General features: G+C 35.9%; 1 protein-coding gene across 3 annotated transcripts in view; it reads left to right on the plus strand.

The window, feature by feature from the left end:
* Window positions 1–18,935, plus strand: part of LOC118733761 (transcription factor mef2A-like) — a 171,243-nt gene extending 152,308 nt beyond the window's left edge. For all 3 annotated transcript variants that reach the window (XM_036463297.1, XM_036463298.1, XM_036463299.1), the window contains one exon: window positions 14,594–18,935. In XM_036463297.1, the coding sequence (XP_036319190.1) occupies window positions 14,594–16,521 (1,928 nt within the window). In that variant the 3' untranslated portion in view covers window positions 16,522–18,935. The remainder of the gene's footprint in view (window positions 1–14,593) is intronic.
* The last annotated feature ends 393 nt before the right edge of the window (window positions 18,936–19,328 follow it).

Genomic DNA, 19,328 nt, shown 5'->3' on the forward strand with positions numbered 1-19,328 from the left:
CCAGTTCTAAAATCGACAGACGAAAGAAAAAAGTATCATGATTTTTCAACCTTTCAGTTCTGTCTGTGTGCGATTTTACATTATTTTCAAAGAAACGTTTTTTTCAATTTGAAATTAAATTTGTTTGAATGATTGTAAGAAATGTACGTTTACATACCTTTAGCTGTAGCTGAGTTTGCAGAGGTGCTCGCTGTTATTTATTATATTCCAGACGGTCCCAAGATGTTGAAATGTTAACACAAATGTTAGTTTTGTATTACCAAGCTATGAAAAAGCATCTGCGAAGCACAGAATAGAAGCGTATTTGAACGAAAAAGCCGCCGAACACATATCTATGTAAAGTAAAAAAGCCCCCCGCTGCATCTCTTATTCGGTAGTTCCGAAATAGTTCTAAATTCGACAAATAGGATCTAGTTCGTTCTGCATCCCTTTTTCTATAGTTCCGAACCAATTCTAAATTCGTCACTTTAGATATAGATTTGTAGTGAAAAAAACTGAAAAATTGGTTTCTTAAAAGTACCACTTTTCGCCGATTTTGGACTGGTGGGGATCTAGTTCCTATCGGACTAGTTCCTTTTTGGCGATAAAGACCTAGTACGGAACTAGAAATTTGATTCACTAGTCCTCGGTTTCCCTGCAGGGTAGGCACATGTGCGAAGCGCTCGCCCTTCTTAGTTGATGAAACACGCTTTTCTAAGTATCAAGCGTGTCGCTTTAAAAACATAGAATTATTTAGCAACCTGGTAACAAGACGTTAACTAATTAACACTAGGTTATCGCCTTTCTAGCTCGCTATTCAAAGTGTGTAAGATTGCTAGTGATTAAACGTGGTTGCTGACGCTGAGCTTATCAGCAGCAGTTTTGAGCAGAAAAAAGACCAGTAGCCAACTGAGTTTTTATTGCTTTCTTTCCTAGCGTGTGGCCCGTAAAATATTGTGCGATTGATGACTATCAGTAATGTTTCGAAAAAAGAAATCATGGTGAATGCAAGATTAATAGAAGCAGCAGAAGCTAGATACAAATATTAGTCAAATCATGCGAGTTACATAACAGGAAAGTCGTGAAGAAAAGCGGAAACTATTAATTAAAGTCAGTATCTTCAAAACGTTTAATCTTAATAAAAATTAGTTAATTATCCCTCTCATCAAAAACATAGTAAATTTCCATTTTCTGGCCACCGCGAAAGTGGGGCTAACTCTGCTCCCAGACCACTATGCGCCGGATGGCTATGTTTTGATGGGTTTGCAAGTTTTGAAAATTAAAATAAATAATATATACATTTTTACTGCATCCTCGTCTTTTCGTTTTTACATTAACTTTTTTTAGTGGATCCTCTTGTATTCCTAATGGGTCACTTTGTTACGCACTTTGCACGTGCGTATTATTATTACGTATGCTTGTAGCCCTTAAAGCTTATGACAGCAATGATGGCAAGACTGGGGACTACAACAACTTGCTTTTCTAGTTTTTAATTGCGCGTTAAGCTCAATTTACCAAAATCAAACTAAATAGTAACACGCTTCTACATAATCATTAGCTGGTGGTAGCAGAGGAAGAGGGAGGCCCCCACTGCGTTGGAAAGATCAGGTCGGGAAGGACTTGGCTTCACTTGGCGTTTCCAATTGGCGTCAGTTGGCACAGAGGAGAAACGACTGGCGTGCTTTGCTGAACTCGGCCAAAATCGCTTAGGCGGTTACAGCGCCAAAAAAGAAGAAGAACGTACTCTACAAACCAAAGGCCGAGAAAATAGTCCGCCCCACACGCCTGAGTCTAAACTAAATATTTTCGCAAGGCAAGGAATAAAAAAATTTGTAAATTCAGAGGTGAACAACGAATGTGATTTTTTTTTCTTGTAGGCAGGTATGGTCTAATGCATGTAAATTCTGTATTTTCCTTGGTATGTTTAGCTTAATTAATGCCTAAGAGAATTATGTGTCGTCCCATCTCCCACGTATTAAAAAAAGTTGCTTTGGAGCACGAAAATAAATGAAGGTATTCAGTTTTTGGTCAAACTATGACAATTTTAATGTTTTCACAATTTTTTTTTAGTTTTCACGCCAACTTACAAGGCAAAGAATTTCATTTCATTTTTTAGTAGTAGTACATTTTCCCAGCCGCAGCTGAGTTAGGGCGTTTTTAAACCAAATTCTGAGATAGACGTTCTTTTCAATTCACCAAGTACTCTAGGCACGCCAGTATATCAAAAAAAAAACACAATAAATGTTTCGCATTTCCAGTATGTATTTCATAAATTTTCGTTATTAATTTTTTCATAGCTTAATTCTAAATACATTCGCTACCTTTCTCCTGAATAATATAAAAAAATGGACTTGCCCCCTTTTCACGCTTAGGTAACGATATATATTTTTGACAAATACATACGTATACAGTTCTATATTTATATGTAATAATTGTCAACGCAATTTGTTGGCACGCATAATTTTAAAATTCCTTGCTAGTCATCACAGAGCGACCGACGAATGCGAAACACAAACTTCCTCGACATTAGCGATCAACAGTAGCAGCAATAATAACAACATGTTAGCAAAAAAATGACAAAATGACAAAATGTCAAAATCATTTTACAGACAAGACAAGTTGACAGCTTAAGCAATTTTAAATGACCAAAGCTATTGTTGTAGTTGGGATTGTTATTTTGTTTAGGCGACAAGTTTAGTTGGTAGACTAACAGAAATTATTGCTAGCACAAATGTTCTTCAATAAGCGCATAGTACGGACAAATACCCTGTAGGGAAATTTGTGCTTTAGCTAATTGATTTGCTAAAAGTATACACTTCAATATTTCCACTATCAGCACCATATGTCTGTGCGTATATATAAATACTACTAAGCATGTTGAGGTAGGCAAATTAAGCATGCTGGCAATTTTGATAGGGGATTTTTCTGTTTTGACTGACAGCTCGTCGGTTGCCGTGGTATGTTTTTTTTTTATTTAGTTGATGATAGCAAATAAATATACAATAGTGGTAAATGAGCGCACTAATAAAATAAAAGTTGTATAATTTTAAAATTCCATGTGCTTATTCGTCTTTACTATTATACAGTCAGCGGCAAAAATACGCACAAATAAAATCGTCAAAACATCAGGGTACGAAAATCTGAAATTGAAAAATTGAAATTTTCAATGAAGATTTCTTGGAATTTCTTATATTTTCTTCAGAGCCCTGTATGAAATTGAAAAAAATATATATATATTCTTGTAATTTTTGCTGTTGAATAAGCTAAATTTTTATAAAAAAAAAATTAAGAAAAATTTGGTATGGAAAATATAAATTTAAAAAATCGTCAAAAACGCAGGTGTATGCATATTTGTGACGCTGTTGAATAAGCTAAATTTTTATAAAAAAAAATAAGAAAAATTTGGTATGGAAAATATAAATTTAAAAAAAAATCGTAAAAACGCAGGTGTATGCATATTTGTGACGCTGACTGTATAAAAAGAAAAGGTTTGGTTTATATGTTCCGGATAAACTCAAAAACAACTGAACCGATTTTAAACAATCTTTCATCGGACGAGAGATATTTTAATAACGGATAGCAAAGGCTATGTTTCAAAGTTATTGTAAAAGTGGACCTGGATAACCGAAAACGTATTTTGTACAAAATGGGTATCAAACAAGAGATTAAATACAGATTCGCCATTAATTGGGCCATAATTTGGGAAGTTTAATAGATACAGTTTATCATGAGATTAAAACTTTGCACGAAAAGCATTTTTATTGGCTTTGTTCTAGAGCAGTGCTAGGCAGCCGGTAACATCGCGGGACTATGTGTGCTATATTTGCTGATTTAAACAACCATTAATATGTCACTGGGATAAACCTTTTGTTTTTTTAGGGATCAACCTTCACGAAGAATATTTTACTCGTGGCCAACTATATGCAAGCTCTTCACGATTTGTAACTTCAGAAAATCAATTACTATTGTTTACAAAGTAAGAATAAAAGAATATTTTGAATACCTATTCGTCCTTATGTACCAAAAAATGTAATCTCATTTAATTCTACAGAAATTTCTCTTTGTTTTGATACCCATATTTTTATTTTTTTCAGAGTTCTTTTAGAAAAAATCCTGACTTCAGAGATAAAGGCTAATGGCCTTATTCATAAAAAATAAAGTAGCTTTAAAAAAGGTTTATAAACTGAAAAATGTATGAAAACGTCATTTTATAAAGCTCTTTAAACCTACTTTATTTTTTATGAATAAGGCCATAAAAAGACAGCTTTACTATATTTGGCTCATACACGCAGAAAAACAATCCCTTGATGCTAGGAAAAAAGTATATTATTCTAAGGAAATATTACATTGAAATGGCTCCAATGACATGGCTGCCTTAATATGATTAAACGATTTGACTCAGTTTAAGGAAAACACAATTCCTTAACTTTTAGAAAAAATTTACTTGCCAACCGTGAAAGGAATAAGTATGTCATTTTGCTCGCGGCGCTCAAACAGTGCTAGTCGAGAGGTGCAAGGTTCGAGTCCCAGAGCAGGAATTTTTTTCATATTTTTTTTTTATTTTTTATTTATTTTTTTAATTGTATTTAAAAAAAATATCTAATTTATTTTTTATGCTATTTGAGTATTTAGGTTTTTCCATATATGAAATTAATTTTACAATTTCTAATTTATATTTAAATTGTCATAATTACCTTACTGTAACACCCTCCAACCGGACTCGAACCTGTGATCTCAGAATCGAAAGCAGTAGTTTTCACCCGACGCCACAGCCGACATTTGACAGGAAAGCAATTAACTTTGTCTTAACGGCACTGACAAAATTCAAAATTATTTAAGGAAATTATGACATATTGATGAAATTGTTACTTATATTGAGTACATTTAATTCTTCAAATTAATGACGCCCTATTTTTAAATTAAGGAAAATTTTCTGAAATTGAGTAAATTTTTCGTAATATTAAGGAAAAAACCGGAAACTCGAAAATGAGGATACTGTTTTCTTGATTTAAGGAAAAGCTTTTTGCTGAGTGTATTATATAATTACTTTTCTAAAACTTGATTACCCATCTTGGGATTAAAGCTTAAACAGAAGGCAGCGTTGATCCCGATTAACTCGGTCTTAATCCGCATCAACTGCAATTAATTCCCGAGTTGATCCGGATCAACGCTGCCGTCTGTTTATGCTTTTAAGTTCTGCGCTGACCTACGAGTGATTTTCCGTTTGAATTTGTTTTGTTTAATATTTCTATTGTAATGTTTAATTCACAATTTTTGGTGTGATACCTCCCTGTTGTAATAAACAAGATGTTTATAGATCGTCTTGTACTAATGCTTCAAATTAAAATAAGTTGAATTTGAATTGATGCGCCCTAATGTACATACATACAAACATATTATGTATTGCTAATTTTTTCAAATTTTAATATATTTTTATAAAAAGTTATAACCCTTGCGGTCTCTGTTTTAAGCGCATTTATAAGATAACAAAACAAAACAATTTTGACACCTAAAATATAACGAGTTGCAAAAATTCAAAAAGAAAAATCCTCCGCTGCTATGCCAAAGTTCAACAACGAGTATAAGGAAAAGTTTAGCTTATTGACCTAGCTTTAGCTTATTGCATTACGAAAAAACAACCGAAAAGCTAAAAACGAAACCACAACAATAGAAGTGCGAGCAGCAGTCGTTACGACAAACGCAGCACGCGCTGCATATTTATGTTAATTTATTTTTAATTACATCATCGCCAAGAAGTGGGCAGCGTGCGGACACCAATTGCCATATTTATTTACATATATGTAGGTATATGCATGAAAAAGCCATACGTATTGTGCATGTATATAAATAAACAGGCATGTATAAATAAATAAAAAAAATTCAATAAATACATATGTGTATGTAAGTACCTACTCGTATGCGCATGCATAAGTGGCTTAAATAGGTTTTGGATAAGCATGCAATATTGAATACGTTAGTTACGTACATATGTACCACGTTATGTATGTATGTATGTACATGCGAGTGTGTTCGCATGCCGCCTGTCATCATCATGCAATTATTCATAGCTTTTGCTGTTATTGCTTTTGTTGCCAACGAGGCTATTGACAGTCAAGCAATTGCAATTGTTTATAAACAAACCCAATTGTTGTTAACAAGCGAACAATGCATAGACATACACACATAGTACATACATAATTACATATGCAGCGACTATATATGGCTACAGTGGGACATGATTTTATATAACTGCATGCATAAATAAATACATACATATATTTCAATGCTTTCGACAACACGTCGATTGACTCATAAGCCGACTGCGAAAAATTACAAAAACAAAAGTTGACCAAAAAAAAACGCGCACAAAAAGTTTACTGAGAGTTTTGAAGGAGAAGTAGTCATCAGCTTGCCACTTAGCACTGGACAGTAAAGGCCTGATTATGCATACTTCGCATAACTACGCACAACCATTTGTACCAGTGCAATAAAAATGTAGCTTAAGAAAATGTGAAGCAAAATCTAAACTCAACAGATCGCTAAGTTTTTGAAAGTTCTGCTAATTTATGGGTAATGGAATACAAACCAAATACATACAAAGTACATACGAAACTACAATTTGAAGTTTATGCGAAGTTGTGCGAAGTTATGCGTAGTATGCATAATCAGACCATAAGCGCGGCAGATACTTGTTGCAGCGATGGAAACCTACATTTGAATGTAGTATATAGCAGCGCACAGTTGTCGCACTTGACAGTCGTCGAAGTCCATTTAAGGTGTTGCCGAGGAAAACAACACTGCAAGGGAATTGTGTCTGGCTGGCAGTTAGACACAGGTGCGCACATTAAACTTGTTTTTTCAATTTTAATACGTTAAATTAAACCTATGTATAGTAATCCATACACACAAAAGGAAAGAGTTAGCAGCAGCGATTTTAGGATTTTGGACTAATAAAATAAACGGGCGCTTCTCCAGAAATCAAGGATGCTGGTTGGTTTAAGTGCATTGGTAACATGCAATTAGCTATTTTTGTAATTTTAACTCAACTTGTGCAACCTACAGCCATTTGGCTGCTTTAATGTATGTATTTCAGTACGGCATACAGAATGAGTCGCCTGCACTCTGAAATATTCTGCCGAAATGGTTTGCCGAGTGTATTTAGAACCATCCTTGCAAGGGCTAGGCACTCGCATAGAAAGTATTCGACCGTCTCTTTTAAGCCCGGGTCCTTGCAGCTGCGACAGAACCTAGCGCAGGGTAAGCCAATTCTTTCGACCAGTACCCAACGGGCCAGTGCCTTGTGCAGACTGCCGCATTTTCTTTGCTCATTCCTAAAAGAGCCATAGTTTTTAAGAGGGTCGTGGGCACTGTTGCCGTTTTAGCCCTTTGGTGGCTAGATTTAGCTACCACATACTTTTTTTGGCCACATAAATTTAAAATTGCCCCTAGCCCTTTGTTTAGCCCTTTGGAGAATTTATTCATACTTGGCATGAAAAAGTTGTATATGGGTATTTCCATACGTCGCATACGTGACAGTCGTACGATTCAATGTGATTCAAACAAGGAATACCATTTGTTTTCTTTAACTTTTTTAGGCCATTGTATATCACATGATTAGCTCTATATTTAACCGAAAAATGAAGACAATCGAACTGCTTGGTCCTGAAATATAAGCATTTAAAGAGAGTGTCGTTACGTGACAAAAAATGTAAGTAGATTTTTTCTTTTCTTACAAAATCGCAAAACTCTGCGAATTGTGGATGGCTATTTTCATGAAACTTATTTTAATATGATTTGGAGCAATTCTAGTTGTTTTTAGAGTTTTTTGAATTAATGCAACTTGTTTCAATTTTCTTTTACAACCCCAAGTGTGAAACGTCACGTGACGTATTCATTGTTTTTCTATACCATTATTTATTGAAAATGTTTGCGTGTATACTTATATATGTATATGTAAGTAAAAAATTTAGCTAACATTTTTAGTCACAACGACTTTTTTTTTAGCTCTTTTTTAGCCATTTTTTTAACGGAATTTGGCTACCGCTGAAAATGATTCGCGGCAACACTGGTCGTGGGACAACCAGAACATTTTCAGCAATTCTGCCTTTGATCTCGCGGAGCGAGATTCCCATATCCACGGCGTGGAAAACATTCAATGCGGTGCCGTTCGTTCGCTTTCTTAGATAGTTTCGTATTGATAAGAAATCGCGGCTAGCTCTCTATCACAGTTAAGTTGCAATAGAGGTAGAAGAGAGTTCCTGAAAAGCCGCTTGCCTATCTGAGCAGGTATTCACCTGCGTGCTTGCTGGCGCATTCTATTTGATGTACTTTACTACCTCCTCAATTGCAAACGTTTCGGTCTAGAAAACGCTTATATAGTCTGGTAGGCGAAAAGATAGCCTTAGGTTATAGTGTTCCATGAAATCCACTGTACCACCCCGCTTTCCATTTTTGATCCGTCTGTAAAGGCAGTTATGCTCTCCAAGAACTGGAGTTCAGTAACTGGGACTTGGAAATTTCGTGCCGGTTTTGTAGCGAACCCAGGCCCTTGACAGGATATAATTTGTGAGCAGCGCTTTAATTTCGGCCGGTAATGCGTTTAGTATGGAACTATGCCCCAATGATGTCTCTCTCTCTCTTGCCTTAGTGAGAGGCAATTTTAGTGCTTACCAAAAACTTAACTCATCAAACTAACAGGTAATGAATGAAGTCATTTAGACACTTAAATATAAGCTTCGCGCATTCTACATACCATCACCTGAAATGCAAAATAATGTGTTTGTGCATACATATACTTATTTACATATAATGTGTGGGTATTTATTTTCAAAATACTAAAAGGAAAAATAAAAGTATGTGTACTATTGAACAAAAGCATAAAAAGAACAAGAGAAAATATTTGCCATATTTCAATATGGTAAGAGACACAAAAGCTTGACTTAAGCTCAAAAATTTTCCATTAACCCCATGCATCATTTAAGGCTAACCATGTTTTACCGCAGCACGCTGGGAAGCTTTAATTATAAATAGCTACATTTTTTTGTCGTAAGTTTAAAATTTAAATCCATTAAGCTACAGCTACTTTGACCACCACATATTTGCTTTTTAATTAAAAAAAAAAAACACACACACACATTATTAAAATATAAATTAAGTTATAATTGTTGTTCATCTTTTCCGCCAAACAATTAACCACATAAAAATTACGTGACAAACTATTGGAATTTAATTGAATATTCTTAAACAAAAATTATCGCCAATACAGTGGCAATTGAGCTATGTATTTTTTTATGAGTTAATGCCTAGTATTATTTATGCATGATTTATTCTTTTAAAATTTGTTTACTGCTTATTTTAATATTTTTACTGCATCCATGCACGCGTACACTAAACATAAACAGATATTAATAGAATACCAATTTACCAACGCTTAACCGCGACTAAATAAAATAAAATTCAATTAAAGCTAAGGTCAGTTTTGAATGTCCACATTAGGAAAAAGTTATTCACATACATATGTATGTACATAAGTAAATAAATATATGCATTAGGGCGGGTCAATTTGTATGGGAAATTTTATAGACTATGCGCGTATTGCGCAATTTGGCAAACTCCAAACTGATTTTAGACCTATGGCTTCTTCGGCAAATTTGCTTAGAATTACACGTAGAAATCGCCTATGCTCAACGCGCATAGTAAAAAAAAACATTGAGCCGATCTAATATATGTACATATGTAATATAAGCATATATGCATAGAAAAATTTGCGTAGCACGTTTGATAGATACGTATCCACATAATAAGTATGCATACATGGACTTACATACTTATAAAAATTAATCAGCACATGAATTCGTATGTACACATGTATAAATAGTGGGATTCATGAAACGTCGCAAAGTTCTCGCAAATGTCGCGAAATTTGCCACCTTGCGACAGCTACGACAGCGACTTTTGTATGGAAACTTTCTTGCGAAATTGCCATAGTATTTGAGCGGCAGTCATTGCAAGGTCAAAGTCGCGAAACACATGTTTTTTATTGTCTTCAAATACTTCAAAAAGAATGATATCAGTTAAGGCTGCTTCGAAATATAATTGTAAAAAATTTTATTCTGCTCTAACGCGCCGCATTTCAAAAAAATTGTAAATTTGTAAGCCGAAGTTGCGATAGCTCGTTTTCGCCAAAAATGCCACTTCGCGACGTTTTATGAATCACACTAATGAGTTATTGAGTAGTTGTAATTTAAAAATTTTCAACTGCAAATTGTCAAAACAAATTTACAATCTAGTAAGTATAACTACGAGCATGTGGACTAGGGTTGTCCAAAAATACAAGCGAGAAAAAAGTTTAAAATATTCAACTCATCATCCCCTGGTTAGCTTCTGGATTTAAAGAGTGTATATTAGGGTGGTCGAAAACAATTTTAATATGTTAAGCTCTTACCGAAAAGGGTTTTTTTTTAATGGAAAATAAGAATAACGGTATTTTTTTGTTTAAATAAAAGAAGCTATTTCAAACCCATTGGGGTGTCCATATATTTTATATGTCAAAAAGAAACATTTTCGTAGACATTGTATAAAATTCCTTTCGATCGGAAAACTCTGTTTCTCTTTAGAAGACTTCCAATAACAAAAGTACTTTCTAGTCTGCAATGTGAGAGACTGCGTCATAATTATTTCTAAGGGAATCTGAATCAAAAATCATACATACGAAATAAAAAGGAATAAAGAGTTCAGCACGGAAAGCATCAGGTGAAAATACATGCAGCTTTTTATGTGTATGTAGAAAATACTAAAGAGTGCTGCATCCCGAACCCATTAAGTATTTCTTTGCTCAATGCTTTGCGTCTCTGAATATAAGAGTAGCGTTGATTTTTCAATTCACTAGTCTTACTTCATTAAAGTGTTTGCAAAGTTTTCAAAACACGTACGCAGAAGTGTGACGGGTAAACAAAATTCATAATCAAACAAACATAGTCAACCAGCAACTGAGTTGGAAGGGAAGTGGGAAGGGGGGTAGGGAATCCAACTCGCATACGTAAACAGACAACATCGCTTTTCGGCCATAAATTAAGCGCAATCGTGTTTGTTTAATGCGTCCTTGGCAAGTGTCAAGCGCAGCAGCAACAGCAGCAACATCAACAGCGGCAAGTGGTTAAGCAAAAGCTGGATAAGTCAATGTTAAGGCACTTTTGTGCTTCATACTACTTACTGCGCACATATTAATAAGCATCTAAGTATGCGTAGTACAAACATACTTATGTATTTGATTATGTGCATATGTATTATATAAACGCTTGTATATTTAGAACACTCCCAACCGGCACATGTTTGTCGAATTAGCGTCTGTGTAGTGCGTAGAGTCAATAAACTGTAAAGCTCCTACGGCGCAACGCCCACAAAATTATAATAAAGGTGATATCAAGTTAGTTAATTAAACGGATATATTTTAGTGCAAGTTATTCACTTTTATTTAAACTTTAGTAACATTTTGCAGCTAATGAATTCAGTTGATAAAGAATACATATGTACATGCTTATGTTGAAAATTATGAACATATACAAATACATTTACCTTAGTTACTAGTGCCTTTTCGTAATGTATTACAATTCGAGCCCTAACCGGAAAAAGATGTAAGCGACATTTTTTCAAAATTTTTTTTTTTTTGATGCAGGAATGTTTCTAGTAGAGCATCTAGATGCATTTTTGCACCAAAAATAGAATAAGTCGCTTACATCTTTGGTTTTGTCATTATTATTATTTATTTTTTTGACTCTTCTTCTGAGAATACACGAATGCATATTTTTTGTTTTACTGCATCAAAAAAAAACATTCGACAAAATATATATATCATTTCATTTTTACTTGCGATTTTAAAGTTTACACAATTTTGTCCAAGAAGCAACATCCGCTTTTTTTCAAACAAATAAAAAAACAATAAATATACCCGAACAACATTTTTGCACTTGAAATTCAAATAGCAGCACAAACATGCGCGCAAATGTAAGCATAATTTTGGTTGTTTTTATTTACTTTACTTTTTATTTCATTTTTCACCTTTAAGTCAGCTTTACTTCTTTCGATTTGTCGATCACGTACGCGCACATGCCGCAACCTTTACAAATTTCTTCCTTGTTAGTGTATGGATGCACGTGGCAAAATTAAAAAATTCAAAACCAAGATGTTTACGTGAGCTCATGTACATACATACATATGTATATTCTTACATATTGTATATGTACATGTATGTATATAAGCATAAGATTTATGCGCAAAGTAATATGAAACATGCGTTGCTACATTTGCACGTACATATTTGATTGGTTACATATGTACATAAATATATATTGTACGTGCATACATATGTCTAGGCATTTGATTTATTGCTGCGCGTAATAAGTTCCTAATAAAATTTAAATAAATAAAATCAAAAACAAATTTTCCTTCCTTTGCATTTCTTAAATCTTAATGCCTTTCCGCATACGAAAATGATATATCTTACTTATTTAATAATACATATGGGAATATATTTGCATATAGAAACACGCCTCTTCTATGCGATTGCAATAAAGTAATGCTTGAATGCGTTTTATAACGCAAGTATGTGCATAGATATATGTACATACATAGATTGTACATAGTATGTGTATGTATGCTTATAAGTACCCAGTCGGAAAAGTAGTAATGCATTACATTCGTGATAAATAATATAATGTATTTTTTATGCGACCTCGATAATATTACTGCTATGTAATCAGCATTCTAATGTGTTCAAAAAGTTCCGAAAATTTCATATTAAAACACATTCATTTCTCGATACTAGGTAATGCAAAATTGAATGTCCCACTTTTCTTAGGGCATCGCCCTGGAAAAAAATGCATTTTCGAATGTGAAAAGGGTTGTTTTACTGATTATTTTTTCGATTACTATACGCCACATTTTCCCGCCGGGTGTTTTGTGTGTTCGCTCGAAAATTGTTTACCCCGCCAGATGTTGCGTATACGCCCTGCCATGCCTGTGTCGATTGTAAATGAGGAAATAAAAATTTCCTCTATTGCTTACGCTCTTGCTGATTATGTGGGTGGAAAAAGTATATTTATGTATAAAATATATACATCTACAAACTCTTAAAAAAAAATTTAAGTAATAAAATTTATTCGTGTAAGGCAAATGCAGGTTCGCATAGGCAAGTGATGATTAAGTATGCAAAGGCGTGTTTGTTTGTGTATTGGCGAATGTATGAAGGGAAAGAATTATATTCGATTTAAACTTGCTGAGTTATTTGATTTGTGGGTAAAAGTATTTGAGAGCGATTGACTTGATATGGCTTAAGCGGTGCGGCTATAAAGAGTCGAAAACTAGATTTGTACTGGATAATTACATTCACGGCATGCAAAATGCTTGATTTGCGAACAGTCAGAGGTATTCAGTTGGAAAAGAGCTTAGATTGGGCACAAAGACTTTTACACTTTCATGCGATATTTGGGAAATTTTTACTAATGGTTTAACGTTTTTTTAGTCTTAGCGCCAAAGTTGATGTTAAGTTTATAAAAAAGTTTTTTGCTGGAAAGCTTTAAAGTATTTTTAGAATTTTTTATTATGAAAAAATGTGGCAACTCTATTTAATAAAATTTATGTAATTATGGGAACTCTATTCATGAACATTTGTTACTATAAGTCAAAGTCATCAAGCAAAATGATGTCAATAAGTATTTCTTAATTAACGAAATAAAACACCAGTTTCGAAAACCAGGTGGCAACATTACCTTTAAGTTGTCACGGGGTACTCGCAATAGATTAACATTTTTCTTAATACTGGTGTATAAATATGTACATAGGACATACATATGTATGCAGGTATAGCTTTTTTATTTTTTGATCAAATTTTATATGTATGGCAACTCTGCTCGTATTTTTTGAATATCAAAGCTATTACTTTTCATGTAGTCTTCTTCTTATCGTTTCTTCTTTTGGACCGTAGTAAATAAGTAGCACTTGGCAACCCTGCGCGTAACTTGCAAAAATTCTATCAAGGAAAAAAATTAAATTTAAATAAATTCTGTATATATTTTCATAGTAACTATGTGCAAACAAACATTTGCCAAGTTAAGTTGGCTGATTGCCTGTTCCCTTGGTCGGTGGACAAGCCACACACACACAGGCATACACAGAGCAATGCGTACAAATTTACTTTTGGTACACCGCACATGAACGACGACGACAGCTGCAATTGTCATAATTTGTATGCGGAAGCAAAGATTTTATTTACGGATTAAGTTTACTTTTTATGAAGTTTATGATTTATGCCAGCAATATATGAGGTAAGCTTAAAGCGCCGACTATGCGGCCGCAAGCGCGTACACGTGTCAGTGATTAGTTTTTAGGTCGAGTTGACTACAAATCAGTCTGAGCTTTAGTGTTGGCAAAACCACCAACTCCACGTGTCCTCTTACAAGGCCGCGTGGCATGCGCTTCGCATTTTTGATTAGTAAAAATTTTTTTAACGCGCCGAAATCTTCAACCGCCTTTTCTTAAACTTTACATGCTTAATATTCGCTTTTCGCCCTGGTGATCTTAAACTAACAAGATCTTCTTTTTTTTCTTCTTCTTACAGAAAACTTGTTGGCAACACGCCACAACCCAGCACATCGTAACAGCACCTCTAGCGATGCTGCTGCCAGCGACGACCTCAACTCCAGCTCGAGCAATGAAGATTTGAGCGCCGTCTACAATGTCATGTCGCAGCCCGACAAGAAATCTGGCAAGGCACGCAGAAATCGTCAGCAACGTCGCCGCAAGCATCACGACGAACAAACTGGCGACCAACTTCAGCCCATTCCCATGGACGTCGACGAGGATAGCAAGGAAAATCGACGTCCTGCACAGCACCAGCCGCAACAGCAGCAACAACAGTCGGCTAAGACGACTAGCGTCAATTTGCGTAAGCAATGCACCAAAGCTGCTGCATTGAAGGCGGTCAACCAGCACAACAACAACAATGCCGGCAATAGCGTGAACAGCAGTAGCAATATTGCAATGCCCAATAGTAGCGCGCATGCGCTCACCAACTCACCGTCCAACACTTCAGTGTGCAGTGCACTCTCGTTGGCTTCATCCACATACTCACTCTCATCGTCATCGTCATCATCGCTGTCGTCGAGCACATCATCTGCCTCGAGTTCGCCCACCAATTCGGCGAATTGCTCGCCAACTGCCTCACCTACCGCCAGCAAGCGCAATACGGAGAGTTTCCGCAAAATTGCACGCGCGCTTGCCCCGCCACTGCGTCAGCACACCAAGTTGAATATGTCGGAGACCGAGTTGGTGCAACATTTGCGGCGCTACATCATCGATCCGAATTTGTTACGCGTCTATGGCTACCCGGTTGAGAGCGCCATACACGAAGGTTGCATCGAGATCTACAAATGTCTGCCACGCCCCTCCGGCGTACACACACACCACCTTTCAACTAAGACGGACATCGTTAATACAACCGATGGCCTGCAGTTGCGCATCTCCAACACCAGCAGCAGTTACACCGCATCCTTCAACACTACCAGCAGCAGCGTCGAAGCACAATGGACACTCGGCAGCGACAACTCGGCCGACTCCGGTCAGGGTTCGGGGGATTCCAGCCCACCTTCAATGGATTCGGACTCCAGCGAAGCTGGTGAGGATGAACCCGCCACCACAACGGCTTGTTTCACGCCAGACGGCAGCTACCAGATATTCTCGCAGTACGATCAATCGCTGGAGAAGCAATGCGTGCGTTGTATGCGCACCTTCCACGTCACCGAGTCAGGCGAGTACCTCAGCTACGAGAGCTGCACCTTCCATTGGGGCAAGCTGTACAACCTGTATACAGGCAGCAAAGGCTACACCACGCAGTACACCTGCTGTACAGGCACCAAGGAAACCGAGGGTTGCTCGCGCAATCCTTTGCACGTGTGGACCGGCGCTGTGGTCGGCATCAATGGTCCCTACACCGATTTTGTGCACACACACCCGCGTTGTGATGATAAATCTGACACGCCTAAGGTTTATGCGCTCGACTGTGAAATGTCTTTCACAGGCCGTGGTCTGGAAGTGACCAAAGTGACGGTGGTGGGCTACGATGGCCAGCTTATCTATGAGCATTTTGTGCGGCCGGAAGCTGAAATTGTCGATTACAATACACGTTTCTCCGGCATCACCGAAAAAGATCTCTGTACACACTCGAATAAGGACGTAAAGACGTTAGCCGAAGTGCAACGTGATCTGTTACAGCTAATCGACGCCGACACCATACTCATCGGCCATGGGCTGGACAATGATCTGCGCGTGCTGCGGATCGTGCATAAAACGATCATCGACACCTCAATCGCATTCCCACATTCAAGCGGCTTTCCATACCGCCGCGCGCTCAAGAACCTGACAAAGGCGTGTCTGAATCGCGACATTCAATGTGGCGATGCGGGGCACAGCAGTTTCGAGGACTCGCGTGCTTGTCTGGAGCTGATGTTGTGGAAAGTGCGGAAAGAAATGCGGCCGACGACGTACTGAGAAGTACCGACGCGGAGGCATTCGAGTACCGCCGCCGATTGGGTGGAAGCGAGGTGGGGAAGAGAACCTCGGCTTGTCAGCGGCGGTGTGTTGTGAGCGAATGCGAGTGTGGGAGAATGAGTTAGTGAGTAAGTGAGTGACTGAACGAGTGAGTGGGAGCGTGAACTAAGCACGCTGTGTGATTTTTTATACAAATATTGTAACTTTTGAGTAAGTGTCGTGAAATTTTTACAGATTGAACTTGTAACTAAAAATTTATTTTTTTTCTACAAGTATCTACTGTTTCGTTTATTACAAACTAATTACATTTGTGTAGGAGTATACATATGTACATACATCTTTGTATATACTCCTACATATGTATATAAGCGGGACTGGGCGACGCCGACTGCGCAGTACCCTCGTGGTAGAATCGCGTGTTCGTATACACGAAGTTGAAGGCGAAAATGAAGTGTAATTAATTTTCGCTTAATTTTCACCTTCAACTTCGTGTATACGAACACGCGACTTTACCCCGAGGGGTGCTGCGCAGTCGGCGTCGCTCAGGCCTGTATATAAGTTTAAAGTTGAGTAAACTTGCTGTGGAGCGAATGCTGACGCGCGCGCGCGTGTTATGCCCTTCGGGCGTTTTGTATGTAAGTACAAATATACGCTCGTGTGCAGTGCGTTCGTTCACGCTGTTGCGCCCATCTGAACTTGATTTGATACCGTACCAGAGAGGAGTAAGAAGTCGTTGTGTCGACAGAAAGCAATCTCTTTTTTTATTGAAAAGCTGCTGATGTTCAAACAAAAATGGAGCGGAATTTTTTAAAAAATGTACTGATTTATTGCTGTGATTTTTTGCGCGCGCTGTTCTCATTTTTATTTTCGCTTTTTTTTCTTCAGTTTTCCAAGTTCACACAATATGAAAGTTATTAAAAAAAATTTTAGAAATTTATTGTAATTTAACAAAAGGTCATAAGTAATTATTCAGAAGTAAAATAACATAATCGTTTCGTTCTAAAGTAGCACCGTTTTTTAGACGAAAATAAAAATTGGAAAAAATAAAATAATAAAATTTTAATTTTTTTTTTTTGTAAAATTTTTTGTAAAATTTCACTCCAGTTTTGCTAATTTACGTATATTTGTTGAGAACGAAAAATTTTATTTCAAAATTGTTTTCATGTTTAACGATTTACAACAACATTCTTAAGGAACAATGCGAATATTATTATATGTATTGCATCTCATAAAGTTTTTCTTTACTAAAATAAATGCACACCTGTACATAAAAGCTATCTAACAAATGTAGTTTCAATTTTACTTTGTTAATTCAAATATTTAACATTGTTAAAATGCATACGATTTTTTTTTTTTTTCATTACGTAGTTTTTCAGCATATTTTTATTTTTTTATTTATTGACGAAAACATCATTCATTTACCATTTGAACTTAATACTTTTTTGAAAAATTTGGCATGAAATGCCTATAATTCTAAAAACATACCTAAAAGCACAAAAAATATTTTTTTAGTTACATACATATTTGTAAGGTGGCAACCCATTTGTTGACCTCCCACCACTTCATTCAAGCCTAGTTTAGCATATTTTTAAGTTTAGCTATAAGTTCACTAGGTACGAAAAAAAAATAAAAAACAGCTTTTATTTTGTAAAGAAAAAATCTAGAAAATGCTATAATTTTTGGCACTATTGCGATAAATGTTGTATAGAATAATTGTAAAGATTTTCCTCAAAAGCTGCAACTGGTTGTTAAATTTCGCACGTGCTCGCCGCATTAGAAGGGCTGCCTTGTTTTCTAAAAAGCCAATTTCAGTTGATAAAGAAAAATGTTGTGAAAAAAAAATATTTGTACATACGCTGTTGCGCTGTTTGTAATTATATAATGCAAAAAAATTTTAAAGAAACAAGAAAACAAAACCCTAGAAAACGCAAAGAAACCCCCATTGTAAAATATGATGTTCCTAGTTTTTAAAAATACACATACATTTGTACATACCAAACAAACATAAAAATATGTGAAAATTTATAGCACAAACATGATTGCGAAGTTATCTTTAAACACAAAGAGCAGAAAAGAAATCATGAAAATATGAAATGAAAGGCATATTTTTTTTTTACTAATTTTTTTCTTGAAATGTTTTCGCACACATTTGTATTGCGCACATTTTAAAATTGCACTTTTGTAAAGGCAAACTGAAAAAAAACAACAACAGCAAAATAGTTGAATAAGCAACAAATAACAAAATATACAGTTCAACTTATCAGCAAAAAAAGGCGCCTTGGAAAAAAATCTAGGCGAAAAAATCAACCTAACGAACATAAAATGTCTACCAACACTTTTGTTGAGACGTTTTATGGGTGGAAAAAAAATAAAATTTGATTTATTTTTTACGATAATGTGACACAAAAACAAAACTATCTTTTTATTTGGTTGGGCGGGTTATGTAACGGAAGAGGACAAAAAAAAATGTAAAGAGGTTTGTTCAAGAAGTTTTATTTCAGTAATTAATGGTTCTAACTTAGGTACAGTGAAACATCTACTTGCAAATACCTTCGGTGAGCAGCGCCTTCCATAATCGGACACAACTCCCAGAACCAAGTTTCACATTGTGCTTTGAGACCAATTTGCCCTCCACTAACCGGACACTCTAATGACCGGAAGCGGATACTTGGTTATTGAGTTTTCTAGTTTCATCACCTCTTTTAAGCGGACACGGACCTCACAGAAATAGTCAAATAAAAATATAAATCAACAAAAATCTAAATAAAGATTTAAAAGAAAAAAAATCAAATAAACATACACGAAGG

This window comes from Rhagoletis pomonella, unplaced genomic scaffold, assembly GCF_013731165.1.
Source record: "Rhagoletis pomonella isolate Grant_MI unplaced genomic scaffold, Rhpom_1.0 Rhpom_scaffold_00002, whole genome shotgun sequence".
Classification (NCBI taxonomy): domain Eukaryota; kingdom Metazoa; phylum Arthropoda; class Insecta; order Diptera; family Tephritidae; genus Rhagoletis; species Rhagoletis pomonella.